This window comes from Gorilla gorilla, chromosome 6, assembly GCF_029281585.2.
Source record: "Gorilla gorilla gorilla isolate KB3781 chromosome 6, NHGRI_mGorGor1-v2.1_pri, whole genome shotgun sequence".
Lineage (NCBI taxonomy): Eukaryota > Metazoa > Chordata > Mammalia > Primates > Hominidae > Gorilla > Gorilla gorilla.
The window spans coordinates 142093418-142118157 of NC_073230.2; the positions used below are offsets into that span (position 1 = coordinate 142093418).

General features: G+C 38.4%; 1 protein-coding gene across 2 annotated transcripts in view; it reads right to left on the minus strand.

The window, feature by feature from the left end:
- CHCHD3 (coiled-coil-helix-coiled-coil-helix domain containing 3) overlaps positions 1-24740 on the minus strand; it is a 296155-nt gene that overhangs the window by 216022 nt on the left and 55393 nt on the right. For both annotated transcript variants that reach the window (XM_019030867.3, XM_019030866.3), the window contains exon 3: positions 18482-18563. In XM_019030867.3, coding sequence (XP_018886412.1) covers positions 18482-18563 — 82 coding nt within the window. The remainder of the gene's footprint in view (positions 1-18481; positions 18564-24740) is intronic.

Sequence of the window (24740 nt, forward strand, 5' to 3'; positions counted from 1 at the left end):
ACAAAGAACATTATTAAGTTACAGATTTCTTAAACTATATTAACTTAACATTAACCTAAAATGATCTGGCAAGAATTAAAGTATCTAAACTCCCATAGTACTAACACAAAAAGACTATTCCATCCCACCAGTAACCACCCATCTAAAATAAATGAAAATAGGCCGGGCACAGTGGCTCACGCCTGTAATCCCAGCAGTTTGCAAGGCCAAGGCAGGCGGATCACCTGAGGTCCGGAGTTAGAGACCAGCCTGACCAACATGATGAAACCCTGTCTCTACTAAAAATACAAAAATTAGCCAGGCATGGTGGCACACACCTGTAATCCCAGCTACTTGGGAGCCTGAGGCACAAGAATCGCTTGAACCTGGGAAGGTAGAGGTTGCAGTGAGCTGAGATCGCGCCGCTGCACTCCAGCCTGGGCAACAGAGCAAGACTCCGTCTCATAAATAAATAAATAAATAAATAAATAAATAAATAAATAAAATTAATGAAAATACTAGCCAAATAAACAGATATGAGCAGCCATGGTCATATGGGCATAACACAACACTGGTTTAACTACTATGTTCCCAAAGTTTGCAACAGTGAGAAAAAAGCAAGGATTCATACTGGTGGTGAATTAAGTAACACAATTTCTTGAGGGCAATTTGACAATAATAATATTTAGTATAACCTTTGACCTAGTAATTTCATTTCTAGGGATTTACCCTAAGGAAATAACACTGGATATGTGTAAATTTAATAATAAGGATATCCAATGCAGAGTGTTCATAAAAGTGAAACATTCTGAACCATTTATTTGAAACCGTAAATGTCTAATAGTGAACTACAATTAAGTTATTTATATATGTACTGACAAAATATTTTTATGATATATTATGAGCAAAAATAAAGTAGCTCATAAAAATAGTAAGGACACTATAATACCAGTTCTGTTTTTTTTTTCTCCTGTGTGTATAAGCCTGTGTACCAAAATATTTACCGTGGTTTTGTGTGAATAGTGAGATTATGGATGATTTTCATTTTCTTAACTTTGTTTGGCCGCATTTCTCTAATTTTCTAAACAGTGTGAGTTATTTTTGTAACTAGAAAAAAATACTTATTACTATCATGTGCCTTGTGATTTTCACTTTGATCTATATTGATAGGTACTAGGAAGCTGTTACAGGTGGGGTAATGATAAAACACGGAAGAGCAGACCAGGCTAATAAAGAATTGACAATGGCACAAGGTAAGAGAGAGAAGCAAGCAGGGGCAGACCTAGAAGAGACCCACTTGATTGTGCCCGTGTCTTTAGTTATTGTCTCGTTCTCATTCTCTTTTTGGACATATACCATAACTCAGTTCCACCGTGGGATTAGTTAACCTGACTTCTAAGTTGGACAGTTTTAAATCTTAGTTTTATTTGAATTTTACCTTTACTTATAAGCTAGCTTTTCTGACACTCACCTTTTGAGACCCTAGCAAGCAGGTCAGTGTCCAGAAACCAATCCTAACGGAATGGCTGGCCCTGCACCAGCAGTGTGCAGAATGGCAGCAGTATCATCACTATGGCTGCTCACTCCAAGTCCCTCCAACATTTAAAGACACAAGGGTAGAGAGAAACTAGCCACTCTCTGGACCTCCTTAGGGATGCCCTGCTACATCTCTGCTGAGCCTCCCTGTCTCCTCCCATGCTACAATACACGTGTCCCAACTTTCTGATTTTTAGCTTTTTGATTAATTTACATGCCCTTTGAAAATGTCCTCTAATTCATTACAGCCTTCCTGGAATTACTGTCTGGCTTCTCAACATCTGATATTAGATGTCCCATAAACAACAGGACTATTATATTAAAACCATGAATTAGATCCAAGCATCCTATTTCTCCCCAAGCCTATTAACAAGATGTTCTACAGGTTGAATCTCATTTAATTTGCCATTTACAGGATAACCTTTCCAGGTATGTCTCTCAAGTCCTTCCTGTTATTCTGGATACCTCTTAATATCTGTTATGTTGGGGGAAATCATCTGAATGAAGTAAGAAAATTGATTCTGTTTCTTTCCTAATGGAAAAAAAACCTGAGGAGATAAGAATAGTGCAACCAATTCATGACTGGACAACACCCTTAAGATGACTATCTTCCTAAGTGAAATGTGCATGGCCCCACACGGTGAAAAGCAATAAATATCTCTGTCTTTGAAATGACAAGATTGAGTGATCAAAGGGATCAGGTAAGAAGATTTCCTATTCTTCGACATTTTGCCATTAGTCATACAGTAAAAGACAGCTGTCTTTATGCATAGAACTGTCACCAAATGTTCCCAGACTCGGCAGATTAAGCTATCGATGGTTTTTAAGAGAAGGAAAAAAAACCAATCAAAATGAGACTTTTCTGTATTCTACACACATGCAGAAAAGCAAAAAGAAAAAGAAAAAAAAAGCAATTTCATGGTGAACGAAGGAGATATATTTATATGTCACAGCAAGGCCAAGAGTATTTCCAACAAAAATAAAAATCCCCTTTGCCACCTTCATAACATCTCAAAGTCTTACAATGCATAAGAATATGTTACATACATACATATATAACATTAGCCATATGAAATGTCTGAGACAAATTTAAATGACCACCATAATAAAGAATTTGATCTTTTCTTTTTGTATTCCCTGTAGGCTTATGTCAGTAAACTAGAATAAACATGTTATTAAAAGAGAATCAATAGGAGGCTTTAAAATATACACTACCACAAAAGGTCAAGCCCTGGTATCGATTTTAATATAACATTTTTTGTGCAGCTTCCCAAAGGATTCTTTTCTAATATTGTTCTTCATTTTTCTCTCACTTTGTTCCCTGACTGGTGAATTTGTTGTTCTTGTCTGCAAAAAGCTGTCTAAAGCTGACTCTGCTGAGTATGTGTCATTCCTATGACAAGCTGCTGGCAAATGAAAAAACAAAAAAGACCAAAAAAAAAAAAAACAACAACAAAAACCAGAACACACAGGTAGTGAGTGGGAGGACAGATACAAGAGGCCAAGAAGCAAGAGATAATCTTCAACTCAAAATGCACAAGGGCTGGCCACGGTGGCTCACACCTGTAATCCCAGCACTTTGGGAGGCCAAGGCAGGTGGATCACCTGAGGTCAGGAGCTTGAGACCAGCCTGGCCAACATGTGAAACCCCATCTCTATTAAAAAATACAGAAATTGGCCAGGCACGGTGGTGTGCGCCTGTAAGCCCAGCTAATCAGGAGGCTGAGGCAGGAGAATCGCTTGAACCCAGGAGGCAGAGGTTGCAGTGAGCGAAGATCGCGCCACTGCACTCCAGCCTGGGTGACAGTGCGAGACTCTGTCTCAAAAGAAAGTACAGGAACACACTGAAACTCAGAATAATTTGCCATCCCAGGAAGCTCCGGGCTTTTGCCTTCTCTGGTGCCTGGACAGAGCCCTGATTCCCAGAAGCCAGGGAGGCTGAGGGGGGCACGAGGAGAGAAGAGATGATTTCTCAGGTTACGACAAAAAAAAAAAAAAAACTGTCACGAAACCAGGGAAAGAATGCAATGTTTCAAGATACAAATCCATGTTACGCCATGCACCTCTTGAATCTAAGGCACCAAATGTTCCAAGGACATCTGGAATCCCTTTGACAGGGTTCATGGGGGCAAAAGTATATGCTCAGAGACACAAGAGACTTCTTGACTTCTGTCCCAACAGACAAGGCTTAGAGACTTACACAACACACACTCTGGTTCAGTCTCATGTAAAATGTAAGTGCAAACTATAGTACATGTTGTTCATGTCGTTTCAAATTTTGATTATGTTGTTAGCCAACAATAAAAATACTCTGAAAGCTTAGATGATATTCATATACTGTCAAGTTTCCACTTTTAGACAATGCTCATTAAAAATGAAGGAAACTGAGCAACTGTCTCAGGACAGGACCTGAAACCAAAAAAACACTGCTCCTGGAGTTATAACGCAGTCCTCATATCAGAAAATGAAAGCCAATTAAGCCTACTCAACAGGAAGACATGAATCACAGTCACTTCCTAAACACTATGAAAATCTGAAATGTTGGGAACGGGCTTGGAGTAAAAGAGAACTGGATTTGAACCTGATGCTGCCTGTTGTCAGGTCAAGGTACTTACCCACTCCAAGCTACTTTTGTAAAATAAACCTGTAGAAAGCAGAGCTACCACATCCAATTGCTCCTCAGTTTGATGGCAGAGTGGGGGTCACCTAGCCGTGGATCCTGGAGGGGAATATGAGGAGCATCATCTTACAGGCCACAATACAGGCCAAAGCAGGCTTCATCACAGGGCTCTCGGGGAGTTCAGAGCTAATATATACAAATATATGCACAGCGCACAGTACACAGTGGACAATCATTAAATGGCAGTTGCTATTGTCATACAATGATTCTCCTGTCTCTTTTGACTTTTGGACAAATTCTATCCCATTTTAATGTATTTAGCCACAACAGTAAAATATTATCGTAATTTAATATAAAATCCCTTTTTGGTACCCACTATATGACAGACAATGAATTTTTCCCTCATAGACTTTCTTTTATTTTGAGACAGGGTCTCACTCTTGTCACCCAGGCTAAAGTGCAGTGGCGTGATCTCGGCTTACTACAACCTCTGGCTCCCAGGTTCAAGCGATTCTCGTGCCTCAGCCTCCTGAGTAGCTGGGACTACGGATGCCTGCCACCATACCTGGCTAATTTTTGTATTTTTAGTAGAGATAGGGTTTCGTCATGTTGGCCAGGCTGGTCTTGAACTCCTGACCTCAGGTGATCCGCCCGCCTCGGCCTCCCAAAGTGCTGGGATTACAGGCATGCCCAGCCCTCATAGACTTTTATATTCCAGTGCAGGAGACAGACAAGAAACAGAAAAAAAAATACTATAAAGAAACATAAAGCAGGAAAAGGACAGCTAGGATGAGAGAACAGGAAAGAAAGAAGAGTTATTTTAGACAAAATGACCAGGGAAATCCTCTCTGTAGGGTTATTTGGGAAACACTGTGATAGTAAGAGGGAGTCAGCCATGCAAAATATGAAGTGCAAATATTCTGGACAAGGAGCTATAGGCACAAACAGGTTTGGCAGCCGATGTGGCTGAAGTGTTCAATGAGAGGGTGGTAAGATAGGAGATCCAAGTATCAGAGGGTGTAAATGTGTAACAATAGGTAGAGGACTTGAAGGTCAAAGAAAAGGACTTGGACTTTATGCTAAACCTAATGAAGCCATTAGAGGGTTTTAAGCAAAGAAAGTGACATGATTCAAAATGCATTTTTTAAAGCCAACTAATGCTGCTTTGTGAAAAACAGAATGTGGCAGACAAGAATAGCCCAATGGAGGTGACTTTGTAATATTACAAATGAGAAATGGTAATGGCTTACACCAGGGTTTCTCGGCCTCGGAGCTATATCAACATTTTGAACTGAACAATTCTTTGTTGTAGAGGGGCTGTCCAGTGCACTGTAGGATGTTTAACAGCATTGCTGGCCTCTACCTATCAGATGCCAGTGGTACCCCCAATGTTAGGACAACCTAAAAGGTCTCCAGGTATGGCCAGAAGTCCCATGGGGAAGGGAGCAAAATCTCCTGCAGCTGAGAACCACTGGCTTAGCCTAAGGCAGGGGTGGCAAAGGTGAGAGGTAATTCATTTCTAATATATTTTAAAAGCAGAGACATTAGGGCCAATTCACTGGAAATGGGAAAACAGGGACATAAAGGCAGGAAGAATGAATTTGGAATCGTCAATAATAAAAATTCTTTAAAAAATTATTTTATCTTAGGACCAAGCTCTCTTGAGAATCTGTCTTTACAGTTAATATTCTTTCTGTTATGAAGAAACACTGACATTTACTTATTTATTTATTTATGCCTGACATTTATTGAATGGTTGATTGATTAATTGAGACAGAGTATTGCTCTGCCACCCAGGCTGGAGTGCAATGGCGCAATCTCGGCTCACTGCAACCTCAGAAAGTTGATAAGGGTTACAGAAAGTTGATGTTACCCTCAACTTTCTGTTACCCTCAATTTTCTGTTACCCTCAATTTTCTGTTAGACTAGCATTATCCACATTTTCAGTACTATGAGGAGAGAGCTTTTCTAAGGCAAACTATGTAAGGCAAACCTATGTAGGGATAAATAACATAAATTATAGAAACCCACTTGGGCTCCTTTTCTTTAATTCTATAAAAACTGAATTGTACAGCTGACAGATATATTCATAATGAAATGCACAATTTCCAACCTATTACAGCTAAATCTACAGTAATATTAATTTTTACCCACCATTTGACAGTATTTTGACAGTTTTATTTCAAAACATAGTCATGTGAGTTAAAAAACAAAACACAAAAAGTCCTTTCATTTGTGAAATTCTTTTCAATCTAAATTTCTTATTTATTGAGCTCCATAATTAAGGCATAGTTTACTGGTAAAACCTATAAAACATAAATCTTCAGGCCACGCACAGTGGCTCACGCCTGTAATCCTAACACTTTGGGAAGCCAAGGCAGGCAGATGGCTTAAGCCTAAGAGTTCGAGACCAGCCTGGGCAACAAGGTGAATCCCTGCCTCTAACAAAAATACAAAAATTAGGCAGACATGGTGGCATGCACCTGTAGTCCCAGCTACTTGGGAGGTTAAGGTGAGAGGATGGCTTGAGTCTGGGAGACAGAGGGTGCAATGGGCTGAGATTGCACCACTGCACTCCACCATGGGCGACAGAGCCAAATCCTGTCTCAAAACTAAGAAAGAAAAGGAGGAGAGGGGAGGGGAGGGGAAGAGAGGGGAGGGGAAGAGAGGGGAGGAGAAGAGAGGGGAGGGGAAGGGAGGGGAGGGGAGGGGAGGTGAGGCCAAACCTTCAAACTGACATCAAAAGGTCAGGGCTGGGCGTGGTGTCTAACGCTTGTAATCCCACCACTTTGGGAGGTCAAGGTGGGTGGATCACCTGGGGTCAGGAGTTTGAGACCAGCCTGGCCAACATGATGAAACCCCATCTCTACTAAAAATACAAAAATCATCTGGATATGGTGGTGGGTGCCTGTAATCCCAGCTACTTGGGAGGCTGAGGCAGGAGAATCGCTTGAACCCAGGAGGCAGAGGTTGCAGTAAGCTGAGATCACGCCACTGCACTCCAGCCTGGGCAACAGAGCAAGACTCCGTCTCAAAAAAAAAAAAAAAAAAAGAGCATTCAGACAGACATATAATAGGTAACATTACTGCTGGATCAGAAAATAATTTAGCCTCTGAAACACAGTCTGATCGAGTGATGGTAAGTATGGGTGACTCCAGATGCCGACTGCCTGCATTCAAATTCCAACTCCTCTGCTTTCTGGCTATGTGGCTATAAGCAAGTGACCTCTGTGTTTCAGCTACTTCATCTACAAAGTGAGGAGACTAGCAGGTCAGAACCTGCCCCATAGGGCTGCTATGAAGGTTAAATAATCACATGTGCAAAGGGCTTGGACCAGTGCTTAGGACAAAGGAAGTATTCAAAACTGTTAGCTATTACTATTACAAATGATTACTTACTATTACATATTATTAGTAGTAGTAATATTGCTTTTCTTAGGCAAAGTCTTCTTAAATGGCATTTATTATCAGATAGACGGTCTACTTGAATCTATATATGCTGACATGGGAAGAGAGATCACAATATATGACTGAGTAGAAAAAAGCACGTTATATAACATGCTCATTTTGTTTTAAAAAAACAAAATGATAAATAATCTAGGGTAAGAATGTATAAATGATTTTGTAGGGAGTAAGAATAAGGGAAAGGAGGGAGACAGAAAACTATTCATCTGTATTTACTGAATTCCTTTTATAGGTATGTATTTCCCTGGTAATTTTCTTTTTTTTTTTGTTAAAGAAACAAACACAATATCCATGTTTTCAGTTGTTTGAGGAATGAATTTTCTATGTCAAACCTACCTGGTTCTGTAGAAATAATGGAAGAATTGCAGAAACTCTGTTGGATAAGGGTTTCTTAACTAGTAGACACTTGTCACATTAGTGGTTTCAGTTGACTTTGTGGGGTACTTTTTTGGTATCATTTGGTTTTAATCCAACAACCCCATCAGGAAGTCAAAATGCCCTGTAATTTACGGATTTTTATGAGATTTTTGTTGTAATCTAAATCAACCTTGACAAAATGGCACCAAGAAACAAGGAATTTAAAAGATCCATTCTGAGAAGTTGTGAAGAAACTTGAATTTAAATCAAGAATTGAAACATTTACATGGTTAATCTGTGTTTTAATGCTTTATACCTGACACCTAAATCACACTAAAATTGTTTGGGGGATAACTCAAAAAAAAAAAAACCTTTCAAATGAAATGGTTGCAGCCTCAAGGATTCAGATTGTTTATATGTAAGGAAGCAATTGTAAATAGCATATAACTAACAATTGCTCCCATCGTGGCTGAATATTTTGACAGATAAATTCAATATTCTAGTTCCAACGGCAAATTGTCCCAGCAGCTAAGTTTTTAATTGATTTCAAAACATCTAAGTTTGTAGACTAAATGTGATGACTTTGACTATCATACAAAAGGCAAATAAATACTAACAACAGACACTGCAAGCCAAAAACCCAGCATATCAAGCAACACAAATATATAAAATAACAGAATAAGCCAGTCTTCCATTTAAAAAAAAACAAAAGTCTAAGAATGAATATAGGGAGAAACGTAAATATTTTTCCCCTCTGCAATCATTAATTAAAGTAATTCCTGCACTTCTTTATTGCTTCCTAACTCCAAGAAAGAAGTTAACAAATTCCCCCACGGTGAAAGGTGCCCAATTTGCTCTACTGAACTCAGGAAATCGCTAGTGAGCACACATGTGCCTCACTGACCAGCAGCAGATCCTCATCTCTAAAGTTCATGAGGCAGGGTACCAGCTGCTTCCACATACTCCCCGCTGTACTATTAAGAAAAATGTCCCAATCTTAAGCTAACAAGAACTGAACTCATGAGAAATTTAAACTGCCATTGTCACTGAAAATGTATAGAGCCAGGCACAGTGGCTCACGCCTGTAATCCCAACACTTTTGGAGGCTGAGGCAGGTGGATCACTCGAGGTCAGGAGTTTGAGACCAGCCTGTCCAACATGGCGAAACCCTGTCTCTATTAAAAATACAAAAAATTAGCTGGGTGTGGTGGTGCACACCTGTAATCCCAGCTACTTGGGAGGCTGAGGTAGGAAAATCACTTGAACCCAGGAGGCAGAGGTTGCAGTGAGCCTAGATTGTGCCACTGCACTCCAACCTGGGCGACAGAGCCAGACAACGTCTCAAAAATTAAATAAATAAATAAATAAATAAATAAATGTCAGGTATAGCCTACATAACAAAAAGAATATTAACTGTAAAGACAGGTTCTCAAGACAGCTTGGGCCTAAGATAAAAGAATTTTTTTAAATACTGTACAGAGTAGCTATCTAGATCTAATAACCAGTAGCACAAAACAGAGGTCATTTTTAAGAGACCTAAGAGACCTGTTATTTACTAAAGGTTTATAAGAGAAAATCCAAGTAACTGTTTGATACTTCTTCCCACAATTGTAAATGAAAGACTTTAAAGAAGGTATTCCCTGTCCACACAGAAAGTAATACTGTAGGGTGTTTAAATGCAGACTTGGATTCAAATCCAAGCCCCACCACTTACTTGATAGATATGACCTTGGTGTATTAGTCTGTTCTTGCATCACTATAAAGAAATATCTGAGACTGTGTAATTTATAAAGAAAAGGCGTTTAATTAGCTCACAGTTCTACAGGCTGTACAGGAAGCATGGCAGCATTTGGGGAGGCCTCAGGAAACTTTCAATTATGGCAGAAGGGCAAGATGAAGTAGGCACATCTTTTATGGCCAGAGAAGGAGGAAAAGAGAAAGAGGGAGAGGGACTACACACTTTTAAACAACCAGATCTCATGAGAAATCTATCATAAGAACAGCCTTAGGGGCATGGTGCTAAACCATTAGAAACCACACCCATGATCCAATCACCTCCTACAGGCCCCACTTCCAGCACTGGGGATTATATTTCAACATGAGATGTGAGTGGGGACATAGAACCAAACCATATAACTTGGTAAGTTTCTTACCCTCTCTGTTTCCTCATTTATAAAATGAGGATAACAGTAATGCCTACCCAGTAGAGGTGTTATATAGTTGAAATGAATGAAAATACATAAAATGCTTAGAACAGTTCTTAGCACACAGTAAGTAAGAGATGACCCCTGTGTTTGTTAATGTGGGTACATTGTAGTTGGGCATATGGATCCTATGCTCTGAAATCGTTTTCACAGATTATATGTGACTCCAGTGTGCATGTTCTATGTATGTGTCTGTATAAAACTGTGAGGAAAGTTTTCAAAGACAAATGACAACTGCTTCTGAATAAGAATGGGATACAAAAGAATGTGGTTCTCTCACTAAAGTATTAAACAGAAATTTAAGATGGGCTACTCCTGTTTAACAGTTTGCTCCAACCAAGAAAAGAAGGGGGTAAGGTTATTATTTGAACAGGAAACGGTGCCAATGTTTGGAAGTATTATAATCTGGAGAGAAAATTTACATTTGATTTACAACTGTGTTGCCCACATTCCTTTTTAGCTCGAGGCTATATTGGCAAAGCTATGGAGGTCAGGAGGGGAAACAGGGACTCTCTCTGAATATTCTCTAGTATTTCCAGATCCTGCACAGAAGGACCTCACACTCTTCTCCAGTGTTCCTGACACAGCATTGCCAACAGGATCAACAGATGGCTTCCAGAAGGCCCAGGACTAAGAAACAGCCAGGGCTAGGTCCAGCCTATGTGGACCACTGCCCATAAACACGGACTTCCGGATTAAGGAAATGGACAACAGGCCACTGTCCACCCGCCTTTTAAAACAGAAACAGAATCGAGTCTATCCAACAAATGCTATTTGGGTAAGGAAAGTACACTCCTCAAACACAAAGTGTCCAAATTTGTGAGAAAATGACCTTGACCAAAGTTTTCTTGAAGAAAGCCCCAGTTAGCACAAGGGCCTGGGTCTTTAGGAAGGAAAAAGAAGAAAATAGGCTGACACAGCTCTAAGTCCCTAGTCCTAGCTTTAACCAGACAGCACTTAAATCAGCTTTACTTTGGGTTCCATGTTGCACTCCCTTTGAAAAATGTTTATGTAATGATGACAGCCTATATGATTCTATCACTTCAGCAACAGATTAGGTAGAGCAATGCGGCAGGCCAATTCTAATCTAGTTCTGCTAACTGAAAAACATTACCTGTGTCTAACTCAGTCATCTGTTTTTATAAATCAGTGATAATACTGACAATAAACATTAATCATTTATGCAAGGAATAATAAATGACTGAGTACATTACAACTCCACATCCCCAGACCAAAAAGTAATGGAGACACTTCGACAAGACTATTACAGCTATATAACACTGAGAAACCAATTCCTAGAAACTTCCAAATGCAGAAATTGACTTTGGCACAAATGACTTCAAACACTGCACTTCACGAGAGAAAACACTGTAATTACTGTCAAAAGAAACATGTGAACAAGAACTGGTCAAACATCACTGCTGCTATTATAACCAGTAAAAAAGTTAGATGTCTATGGCACGCTTGATTGACTCTGGTTTTCCAGGTTTTATATTAACATGTAAAAATATCTTCTCAAACAGGATTTACAACAGTGTAGCATCAGTAGGAAAGAAAATTGGATTTGAAAAAAGAAATTAAATAATAATAATAAAACAGAGCTAGAAAATCCAAACTTCTATCACTGTTGGTTATAAAAAAGCAGTTGGCTATTAAAAATAGAAAACTGCCACCTGAAGAAAAACAATGAAAGTAGCAGATGGCACAAGATTCCAATACCTAGTACAGACACAGCACTTCCAATCACCTTCCAGTGAAAAATACTGGGTGGCTAGGACGTGTTCCTACTACATTCAGAACTGGTTAGGTCTTTTTATCAATTGTTAAGCAGAATCAAATGGAAAAGTATGAGTATAAAACAACAGCAATGCAATAAAGCATTTTAAAAAACAGCAAAAATAGGATTAATAAGAAAAATAATATAAAATAGTGGGACTTTTATACTACAGAAGGATCTCTTAAATGTTGGAGTATATAAAGGAATATTTTGGAAATAATGCCAACAAACCATCTACTACCTCCAGTGAAGCCTAATGAGCCTGGGAAATATGCTCACATCACAGCAGGATGGTATAGGTTACACCTGGACATCAGCTGTGTGTCGCTGAAGAGCTACAACTCAAATTTCTGCAATAACCTTCTTTGCAACTATTTATAAATTACAAGTGAAATTCATTTGCCTGTGTCAGTTGTGACTGCATTGAGAATATACTGACGGCTAACTGATCTCATAAGATCATTTCAAAACTATGCCTTTATAAGCCTTGATCAATATTAGTTATCAATAGTACTGATTCCCTGAAAAGTTTTTTTAATTACTTACACCTAGAAATTACATGCAGGTTGAAGGTATGTAATTTTCATAACTGTGTAATTTGTGTCTATGACAGGAAAACAAGTGTTCAACACTATACTAAATTAAAAGAAAGATTTTTAAGACAAGTATCTATAGTCTCTGGTCAGTAGCCAATTTCAAAGACATAATTTAAGTTTTTATTTTAATATAATGTAGAATAGATATATGCCCACATACATAGTATAGAACTGCACCTTCTAGAAAAAAGGTTATCATGATTTTCCAGACCCAGTGATTCATTCAACTGAACAAATACTTGTGAGACTTTACTATGTGAAAAGCACCATGCTAGGTGCATGATTTCTCTTTTTTTTTTTTTTTTTTTTGAGACGGAGTTTCGCTCTTATTGCCCAGGCTGGAGTGCAGTGGCGCGATCTCAGCTCACCACAACCTCCACCTCCCGGGTTCAAGCGATTCTCCTGCCTCAGCCTCCCGAGTAGCTGGGATTACAGGCTTGTGCCACCACACCCAGCTCATTTTGTATTTTTAGTAGAGATGGGGTTTCACCATGTTGGTCAGGCTGGTCTCAAACTCCTGGCCTCAGGTGATCTGCCCACCTCAGCCTCCGAAAGTGCTGGGATTACAGGCGTGAGCCACCAGGCCCAGCCACATGATTTCTAGTATCATGTATTTTAAACATGATGCTACCCACAAACTCCTGTTTGTTTCAGAACTCTTTCCTCCTCCTTTTTTCTGCTTTTTCTTTTGCCTTTTTCTTGCTGCCTTTTTCAAAGGCAGAACATATGTAATAATAAAAATCAAGATAAATTATCATATATAATGAACTTAAACAGATGGTACCATCCCTGTAAATTTCACCATTACTATGAGAAACTAAAAGGTACAAATAAGTTTTAAGCCCTTATTTGATGATATCAACAATGCTATCAATGGAAAAATAAATGGACTACACTATACTCTAAAACAGATGGCTGATAAAATTTATGACTAATTTATTAAACCACTCATTAAACCAGATTGATTATTTGAAGTCTTACAAATCTAATGTAACTTTCCAAATAACTAAAAGTGAGGGAAAAATCTCAACTAATGTCCATTGAAAAATAGCGAGCAAGTAATCTTGGTTGATGTACAGTTAGTTCCAACATCAAGCAGCTATTCCCTTTCTTCTTGGTTTCTTGAAAAAAAAAAGTTATTATAAGTGAAACACTTTCACTTGCCTTTATAGGTAAAGAGGTGAAATTCAAATGCCAAAGGTCAGAGGTCAGAAGTAGTCACATTTTTCTGGCTGTCAAAGACTGACTTTTGGAGGTAGGGCACAGAGGAGAAGTAAATCATATTTTTAAAGTCTATACTCAAACTGTAGCATATTATGTCCTTGCTATATTGGCCTACACAGTTACAACACAATATGGTCAGCTATAATCCAAACACACCATTGAGTATCACAGCAAAAACAGACTGCTGACAGAGGCATTTACTCTGGATTCTCGGTATGCTGAGCAACTATTCTGTCTACTAGATGTTTTGATAAGCAAAACCATGATTTCAAATTAGACCCAAAAATTTTAGTGTGTGCACTAATCTATCAGCGATTTGTGCGGGACATGATTGTGGAAGCAAATCACTTAAGATCCCCATAAAACAGGATAAATCTAAGATAAAATGAATTGGGAGTCCATATGTAAATGTTTTGTAAAAATGAAAATATATACAGTCATCGTGCTTATAATTAGCAACTGTATTGTCACTGTGGCCTTAGTAAGAAACCTCCTCTAGGGCAACTTTTAAGTACGGCAGGTCTGCATTAGATTTAGGAGTGGAGATTTAATGGGGTTGGGGTAAATTTTAGATGACCTAATGAAATATCATCAGTTTCGATGATTTTGAATGGAATCTAAAAGCATGTGGCCCTACCAGTCACAGATGCCTAAAAAGGGCTTCTGCATTAAGTAGAAGGTAAAGTAAGAAAGTCAAGAAGTCATTCCGAGCTGACAAATTTTATGGTCTGAAGTGTACGTGGACTACATTTTATCAATTCTAGGATGCATATTTTTCCACGTTTTCACAAACCTAAAAGCATCTGAAAATTGCTATCTGCCAGGCGGCAGTCCTGCTGCTGTTGTCATAGCTTGCACAGAAGCATCAAAATTTGCAGAACTGCTGTCAGCAGCTTGGAAAAATTCCAGGAATAAGAGTGGAGCAATCTTTTAAGGAATGTTGTGTCACCGAGGTTTTGACGGCATAGAATATGATATTGTGTGGAAAAACAAAGACATCAAACCCTGAGTCCAAAAGTGATCCAGAACAATTAAATCCAATGTGGGATGGTTTGAAGAATACCTTAGCCCTGGGTTTCTCACTATTGGTACAACTGACATTTTGAGCCAAATAATTCTTTTTCGGTGGGGGGAGAATGGATAAGACGGGGGCCGGGGGGCAGCAGGAGGTGAGGACTGTCACGTGCATTACAGAACGTTAAACAGCATCCCTGGCCTCCATCCACTAGATGCCAATAACATTTGACAAATTTTAACAACCAAAAATATCTCCAAACATTGTCAAATGCCCCCTGGGGACCAAATGCTCTCCCAGCTGAGAACCACTGCCTTAATCAATTTATTTTGCTTACTTTTTCCTTCTTATGAATATACATATGTTTTCAAAAATTCAAAATTAGTGTTAATGAATTGTTTCAATAAGAAAATCCTAAGAGATAAAGTATTGTGTTAAAACTTGCAGCAATATTTTTCATAGGGTACACCAAATACACTAAAATCTTAAAATCAGGGGCATGCAAAGAAATTCAGCCACCCAGCATCCGTTCCCCCTCCTTATGGAATGCTCATCATGATTTCCTGCTGGGGAAATATTTCCTCACCACACACAGTTTTAGAAATATCCAGTTCTCCCCTTGCTAATGGTTTTCTAAGTCTTCCATTTGTTTCTTTTGAGCTATATATCCTTTACGCTCCTAAAAATTTCCTTGCTTTCTAAGCTAATCGGAGTTAAATTTCAGTCTTCCAACTAAATAAATCTAACTGAAACAAAGTACTTATTTCAACTATGCTGATAGAAGACATTTTGGAATATTTCCCTGCCATAAAATTCACCAACCTGTTTAAAATTGTACTACTTTTCCTCACCACTCACCACATATGTAGAGTGACTAGATGTGTGGATGAAACAAGAATTGTTAAAACTGTGTCATGGGGTATGGGGATTCACTATACTCTATTTTTCATGGAGCTTTAAAATTTCCATTTAAATGCCGGGCGCGGTGGCTCATGCCTGTAATCCCAGCACTTTGGGAGGCTAAGGCAGGTGGATCACAAGGTCAGAAGTTCAAGACCAGCCTGGCCAATATGGTGAAACCCCGTCTCTACTAAAAATACAAAAAAATTAGCCGGGTGTGGTGGCGGGCGCCTGTAATCCCAGCTACTCAGGAGGCTGAGGCAGGAGAATTGCTTGAACCCCAGAGGTGGAGGTTGCAGTGAGCTGAGATCACACCACTGTACTCCAGCCTGGGTGACAGAGCGAGACTCTGTCTCAAAAAAAAACAAAAAGCAAACAAAAAATTTCCATTTAAAAAGGGTTACAATGATAATAGATATTCTATAAAGAAAAATATCACAATCGAAATTAATTCCAAAGTCCTTGTCGAACAAGTTTCTTCAAAACGTATGTACATAGATGCATATGTCCAGATATGAAGTGCTTCAGAACTGGTCAACAGGTTTGTGTGCATTTGGAGGGAAAAGAGAAAACTTTGCACGCAGGGTATATACCATATGAGTAACAGTACAAAGGCAAGAGGAGTTATTTTCTAAAACTGCCTATAAATCTCGATTCAATTCAGGCAACACATACAATAACATATACATGTTCTGTGACTCCAAAAAGTTGCTGCTAAAAGACTGCACACAAAACTTTCTTAATGCTGTTTCTGAAGTTTCTTCTCTGGTAGAAAAAAAGAAAGAAAAATATAGCTATTGATTCTCCTAAGAACTATCATATAGATGAACCCACATTTTTTGCCAAGATTTGACAGCTGAAGTTTTCATGAAGGAGGTCTCAAACAAAACTTTTTTTAAAAAAGAAAAAATAATACAAAGGCTGTACCACCCTCTGCTCTCCTTAAAGGTGACAGAAAATAAATTCTTTATCAATAGTCATTTGTCCAGGTTACAGCTAGGCTGCCCACCCCATTCCACCTGAGATATGAAATTGGCTTTCACTGGCACCTTTTATTCATCTCATCTGCCCTTTCCCTTTCATGAGCCAAGGCAGAGCAAATGGAAGCTGAATAATGAAGAAGAAGAAGAAAAAAAAACCCACAGTGAGTTATTTTAACAAAAAGCCTGCACCATATGGAGAGAAGGGAAGACAAAAAAAAAAAAAAAAATCCTATGTGAAATATAATAAGCAAACTAAATATAAGAATCTAACCAAAAAACCCCTATTAAAATAAAACTCAATTAAAAATAACAAAATTTCAAAGACAAGAAATTCTACCACAACATATTGATTCTCTTTTTTTAAAAATTGATTCTGAATTTTTTTGGAATATTTAAACTTCACTATCTAATTATATAGTCTATCAACCTAACCCAATTAAATAATTATAAAGCACTGCATGGGAAACTGTGGAAATATACAGAGACCTTTCTGGCAGTACTAATTAAATCTTGATTTTTTAAATTGTAAGTCATAAGCCTTCTCTATTTCCTAAGAAAATGGCAGTCTTAATCTAAAATTCATATTCTGTTCTGTATATTTTGTGCAAATTGGGAGTTAGTTTGTCAAAAGAAATATTAAATAATAATTTTTCACAACCCTCATTTTAAAGATGAAATACTTAAGGCTCAAAGAGGTTAAATTATATGGTGAAGGTCCTATGGCCAGTGAGGACTACAATCCAATTCAAAGATTCCTTACCTCTAGATCTCTCAAGCAAAATAGTTGGGCAGTTCAAAACAAAACAAATACAAACTAAGCACCTGCTCAGTGGCAAGCATGTGTTTGGTGCTCACAGTAAAAAGACATTCACATGATCATGTAATCACAATTCTCTAAGCTATGTGCAAACTCCAGAAATAGTACATATGGGAAGCACTTAGATTAAAATGTTTTCCCATCTTTTTATGAATAAGTACCTACTCTAAAACTTCAAAAAGTAGTATTTAAAAAAAATGCTTTTTTAAAATCCTTTCATGGTGTTTTTTTCAGTGGATAGCTCGTCAACATCTTTTTGAATCAGCACACAGGGCTATAACTGATGGTCTAGTGTTCCATTGCAGGCATGTACCATAATTAATTCAGCCAGTCCTCCAGGATGGTCGGTTTGGATTGCCTCCCATTTTCTACTGTTACAAAAACACTCCAATGAACATTCTTTTAGCTGTTGTTAGTAGTATTAATAATGGCAACAATCAGATGGAAGTGTGTGCAGAGGAAAAAATCTCGAGCAATAAAATGTTAAAAAGTGGTTAACTTCAGAGGATGGAAACAGGATTTTTATTTCCAACCTTACTTATGTCTGTAACATCCTAATTTTTTTACGTGAACAGAATAATAATTGGTGCTATTTGTTAATCCGGGCACTATGTATCACACATGATATTCATCATGAGCCAAAATATTTACTTTAGTGCCTGTAGCAGGCAATATAATTTTCAATCATGAATACATTTGCTGATCGACTGGGAAATTCCTGGAGAATCCTCAAAAACTCCTTCTCACATATTGAGAAAACAGGGCTCAATATTCAAGCAACCAATACAAGAGATATAATGGTAATTCACAGTCAGCTTTGGGAAGCAGGTAACCCAAGGCTCTAAGAGGCACAATCTAAAACCGAAAATGGCCAAGTTCATGTGTTCAGCGCATTCTGAAGTTCAGTCATACACAAATAATGAGACTTATCACAATCATTCTTCTCTAAAAATACTGGTAAATATGACAAAACCCACCAAAACCTCTCTCCGATACCACAAAACTCACCGTTTCTGATCTTCAGATTCTTTCTTGGCTTGCTCCAATGCCAGCTCCTCAGCTACTCTTCTTTTCAATTCTTCATCAGAAACTAGAATTGATAAAGAGCAGGAGATAAAATAGGTGATTTCTTAAAAATAAAAGCAAGAAAATACTCAGGAAAGCCCAGCTGAGACTAGATTTGAACAGGCAAAGTTCTGCCAAGTGGCCAGCGTCTCCTTGGAACTTCTCGAGCACTGTGGAAAAGGCCAATTAGTGCACTTCAGGAGTAATTTAATCAAGAGTTCCCTAGTGACCTAGATTTCCACTCCTGCCAAAATTTATAACAAACTCAAGGAACTGCTTACTGTACAGTGGGGACTGAGTCAGTAAGGACCAATTCTTTAAGATGATGTCCTAACATTAAAGTCTGACAACGGTGTGTAAGGAGAGGAAACGCTGTAAGAAAGGGACTTAGGAGAAGAAAATGACAAAAAAAAATCTTCTCATTTCAATAATTAAACACCTAACAAAATCATGTATTACAAAGAGCAAATCATTTATAGTTACATTCATTTTTCCATTATTTATGAAAAAAGCCATTTGTCATTTATGAAAATTTTGAAACCCTATTTTTTGGAATACATGTCATTCAAATTCAAGTGCCAGCAACTGGAGAGAGACAGAGAAGAGTGCTGATAACACAGCTGGAGCTTTCTAAATACCTGGTGACTGGATTTGAAACATCTGGTCTTTCCAATTAGAAGACTGTGTATGGTATGTTTTGTAAAGTTTCTTACAGCTATGATGGTAAATAAAATGGACAAATTTCACACACTTCTTTAAGAGGCTTCCACAAGAAATAAACAAAGACTAACTCCTCTTCACTGCAGACCTACTACCCAAAATTACGAACAAGAAAGCACCAGAAGCACTTAGGAGGATCTAGGAATATCCACAGAACCTAAGGTCTTTTTTGGTTTTTTTTTTTCTTTGTTTGTTTGTTGAGACAGAGTCTCGCTCTGTTGCCCAGGCTGGAGTGCAGTGGCACGATCTTAGCTCACTGTGACCTCCGCCTCCTGGGTTCAAGCAATTCTCCTGCCTCAGCCTCCCGAGTAGCTGGGATTACAGACATGTGCCACCACACCTAGCTAATTTTTTGTATTTTTAGTAGAGATGGCGTTTCATCATGTTAGCCAGGATGGTCTCAATCTCCTGACCTCATGATCCGCCCACCTTGGCCTCCCAAAGTGCTGGGATTACAGGCGTAAGCCACCACGCCTGGCCAGGACCTAACTTTTATTTCAAATAGTTGAGCCTATTAGATGGAAAACTAGACAGCAGTGTCTCTTTCGATAACCTCAACATTATAAATGCTTAGTCCCACAGCATATGCAAAAATATTATTTACAATAGGATATGCAAAAGCCCTTTTAAATATTTCATTGGCATGAGGCAATAACAAAGAAGATACATGAAAGATCAGAAGGATGACTTCCCTTAGTTGAGGACTATCAGACTGCAACAGCAGCATCCAGTGATACCATCAAAAAGCTAAAAAGCCCTCAGAATGGGAGAAAATATCTGCAAGTCATTAGCTGACAAGGGACTCGTATCCAGAGTATGCACGTATATAGGATATACAATATATAAAGAACTCTTACAGACAAATAATAAAAAGACAACTCAATTAAAATGGGCAAAGGCTATAAATAGGTATTTCTCCAAAGAAGATATACAAATAGCCAATAAGTACATAAAAAGCTGTTCAACAGCATTAGTCATTAGGAAAATGCAAATCAAAATCATAATGATATGCCATTTCAAACCCACCATAATAAAAAAGACAAACAATAACAAGTGTTGGTGAAGATGTAAAGAAATTGGAACCCTCACACATTGCTTGTGGGAATGCAAAATGGCTCAGCCACTGTGGAAAACATTTTGGCAATTTCTCAAAATGCTGAAGAGTTACCATATAACCCAGCAATTCTAATTTTAGGTACTATATATACTCAAGAAAATTTGAAAACATGTCTATACAAAAACTCATACATGAGTATTTACAGTGACATTATTCACAACATCCCAAAGCTAAACACAACCTAAGTGCCTAGTAACTGATGAATGGACAAACAAAATGTGGTATATCCATTCAATATAATATTATTCAGCCATAAAAAGTAATGAACTACTGATACATGCTACAACATGATGAATCTTGAAAACACTACGCTAAGTGAAAGAAGTCAGACATGAAAGGTCACCTGCTATATCCATTCATGTGAAATGTCCAGAATAGAAAAGTCCATAGACACAGAAAGTAGATTAGTAGTTCCCTGCAGTAGGAGAAAGCAGAAAATAGAGAATGACAGCTAATGGGTATGGAATTATGGAATTTCTTTTTAAGATATTGAAAATATTCTTTTTTTTTTTTTTTTGAGACTGAGTCTTGCTCTGTTGCCCAGGCTGGAGTGCACTGCCGTGATCTTGGCTCACTGCAAACTCCGCCTCCTGGGTTCAAGTGATTCTCCTGCCTCAGCCTCCCGAGTAGCTGGGATTACAGGCATGCGCCACCATGCCCAGCTAATTTGTGTTATTTTTGGTAGAGACGGGGTTTCACCATGTTGGCCAGGCTGGTCTCAAACTCCTGACCTCAGGTGATCTGTCCACCTCGACCACCCAAAGTGCTGGGATTACAGGCATGAGCCACCATGCCCAGACGAAAATATTCTAAAACTAGATTGTGTGATGGTTGCACAACTCTATAAATATACTATAAACCACTGAACTGCACATTCTGAATGGATGAATATTATGATATGCTAAATGTACCTTAATAAGTTGTAAGAGAGAGAGAGGGAGAAAGAAAGAAATGAATAGAAGGAAGGAAGGGAGGGAGGGAGGGAGAGGAAGAGGAAAGAAAAGAATAAAAAGAACACTGTACAGGGAATCAGGGAATAGAGGAAAAACTATTTAATGTCTAATCCCACCATGGCCATCAACAATCTAGCGGAACTTTGGGAAAGGTATTAACCTCTCTGGGCAGCAAGAGAACAACCTTTTCTCAAATGGGTGTTTAGGGACCCTTCCAACTGTATACTATGCTTCTGTTTTGCCTCTCTCTTACTTCATAGTCTATATAGCATGAGAAAAATATAAGCCTCTACTTTGAAGGGGTCAAACAAAACCTAGGAAACCCCTAGAACAGAATTCTGTTTGCATTCAGGCAAGTATTAGAGCTCTTTATGAAAGTATGAAAGATTTTTAAACGATCCAAATAAAAGCAGAGAAATTTCAGGCAGTAAGAGCTCCACAAAAAGTCCAAATAGTCTGCTTTTCAACTAGCCAAATTTTGGATAAATCAGTTAATCTAACTGAATTTTAGTTTCCCCACCTAAAAATATGACATATGGGTACACCTGTTAGCTATGAAATTCTAGACTATAGACTTCACAAGGTAATGATTTTCATACTTTCATCTACTTCTCATAAAAAAAGTAAAACAACCTGACACTAAAATTTTTCAAGTTGCATACAACCAGTAGCTCCATTTGTAGCAAAAACTGAAACAAATATTTAACATAATTAGTATGATTGATCATACCAGTTAGTATCAACTCACAGTCAAATGGTATATGTAAAATCATGCTGCCTCTCCTAGATTACTTCAAGTTACAACAGCAAGATACTTCTCAGGCAAAATTCAACAGGATTCTCAATCAAAATTCAATTTAATTTAATTCAATTAAAACTAGGCTTCTGTAAAACCTCAGAGAGTAACTATGATGCACTGGGGTCAGTGTTCTAAGTAAACCAATAAAATTGTATCACATCTTTCTTATTGTTGTCTTGGGTTTTTTGTCTGTTTGTGCTTATGGCTTGAATGTTTCTCCCCTTCAAAACTCACATTGAAACTTAATCCCCACTGTGGCAGTATTGAGAGGTGGGGCCCTTAAGAGGTGAGACTGGGACATGAGGGTTCATGAATGGGTTAATCCATGCATGGATTAATGGTTTATCATGATAGTGGGACTGGTACCTTAAAAAGAAAAAGAAGGCCAGGTGCGGTGGCTCACGCCTATAATCCCAACACTCTGAGAGGCTGAGGTGGGCAGATCACGAGGTCAGGAGTTTGAGACCAGCCTGACCAACATGGTGAAACCCTGTCTCTACTACAAATACAAAAATTAGCCAGACATGGTGGTGCACACCTGTAATCCCAGCTACTCAGGAGGCTGAGGCAGGAGAATCGCTTGAACTCGGGAGGCGGAGGTTGCAGTGAGCCAAGATCACATCACTGCACTCCGGCCTGGGCGACAGAGTAAGACTCCACCTCAAAGAAAAAAAAAAAAAAGAAAAGAAAAGAAAAAGAAGAGAGAGCTGGACTAGCATACTGAGCCCCTCACCACGTGATGCCCCGCATGACCTAGGGATTCTACAGGAGTCCCCACCAGTAAGAAGACCCACACCATATGCAGCCCTTCAACCTTGGACTTCAAAGCCTCCATAACATTAAGTAACAAATTTCTTTTCCTTATAAATTACCCAGTTTTACATATTCTGTTATAAGCAACAGAAAACAGATTAAGCAGTTTGGTTTTTCCAGCTTTATTAAGGTATAATTGACAAATAGAATCATATATATTCAAGGTGAACTATGTGATGATTTGATATGAATCATGTAATGATTACCACAAATATATCGAGCACCACACAGTTACCATCAGGGTGGGGAACATTGGGGACACTTAAAATTTGTTCTCTTATGAAATTTCAAGTAACAAATATTATTAACTAAAGTCACCATCTTATAACTGAAAGCTTGTACTCTTTGATCAACATCTCCCTATTTCCCCATCCCACATCCCCTGGTAATCACTCTTTTACTCTGCTTCCTAGAGCTCAACTTTTTTAGATTCCACATATAGGTAAGAACATACAGAACTTGTCTTTCTGTGTCTGGCTTATTTCACTTGGCACAATGTCATATCTTCATAGTGCACTTTATGCCTATGACATAGGGATGTCTTCCTACCAGAGGAAAAGCTCAAATCAGCAGCGAGCTGTTTATTCCAGTGTGATCAAACGGTGACCAGCTGGGTGGAAAGGCACAAAGCCATGCGGGTGAGAATGTGGAGAGGAAGTGGTTTGGGGTGAAGAAAATGCAGACTGGAGGCTTGCTGTTTCCTTCTCTATCCCCTTCTCCCTACTATCATCAGCCCTGCCACTTGCTGTGGGGTGAGGTGAGAAAGAGATACAGATTACAGGTGGCATCGTCCAGGTAGGCCATGAGAGGAGAGAAAAACGTGGGAAGGGACAACAACAGCAATGAAAGGGACAGGAACACTCCCATGGCCACTGAAAAAGACATGTCCAAGTGACCAGCTGGTTGACATCACTTTTGGTCCATAAAGGAGCCAAAGCACAGCTGTCTTTCTAATGCCCTACCTATTTCCAGAAAAGGAAAAAAAAAAAAAAAAAATCACAACTTTTGGGTCAAGTCCAAGGTCACAACTGAAAAAGTAATTACCTTAGCTACAAATGAGAAGTTAAAATAACAGAAAATAAAAACATGACCTAGCATAAAGAGTTTGAAATCTAAAATAGCAAATCAAAGCACAGCCAGGAAAATAAACCAGTGAGGTAATGGGTTCTGAGCACATCTAAGCTTCATGGTATTTGTTTTTAAATCAATAGAATACATAAAGCAATACTGTATTTCTTCTGATAGGTCTGACCCAAAGTGCATGAGGGAAAAAGATACAGCATTTGGAGACCACTATTTAAAATGGCCTTTCTGAAAACACTCTTTTCAGCTCCCAGGATCTGAACATTTTCTCAAATAAAACTGTTATTAAACTAAAAGGTCAGTGTTTCAGGAAGGGCTAGTTTAAGAGAAGCACAAGAAAGGCCAACTTTGCCTATTAGCACAGTGAGTTTCCAAGCAAATCTTTGGGAACTGGCAAAGTTTGTGAAATGAGAAAAGGAGTAAAAACAAAAAAATGTTCAAGCAATATAAATCCCATTTGCCATGGAAATTTGCAAAACTATTTCAAGTTCAGTAAGTATGGTTCCATGGCTTTTATATACACACATACTCTCCTTTTAGAAATGTGTTAAGACAAAAGAATGTTTTCTTTCCATACTTGTATAGTCTGTACTTTTTAAAATTCTTCTCAGAAACCATTTTAATTTCTTTCTCAATGGTGAATGTATCTTAAAGAACACAAACACTGGCATTTTGTCAATTAGTTATAGATATAAACACTGATCATAAAACATGTCA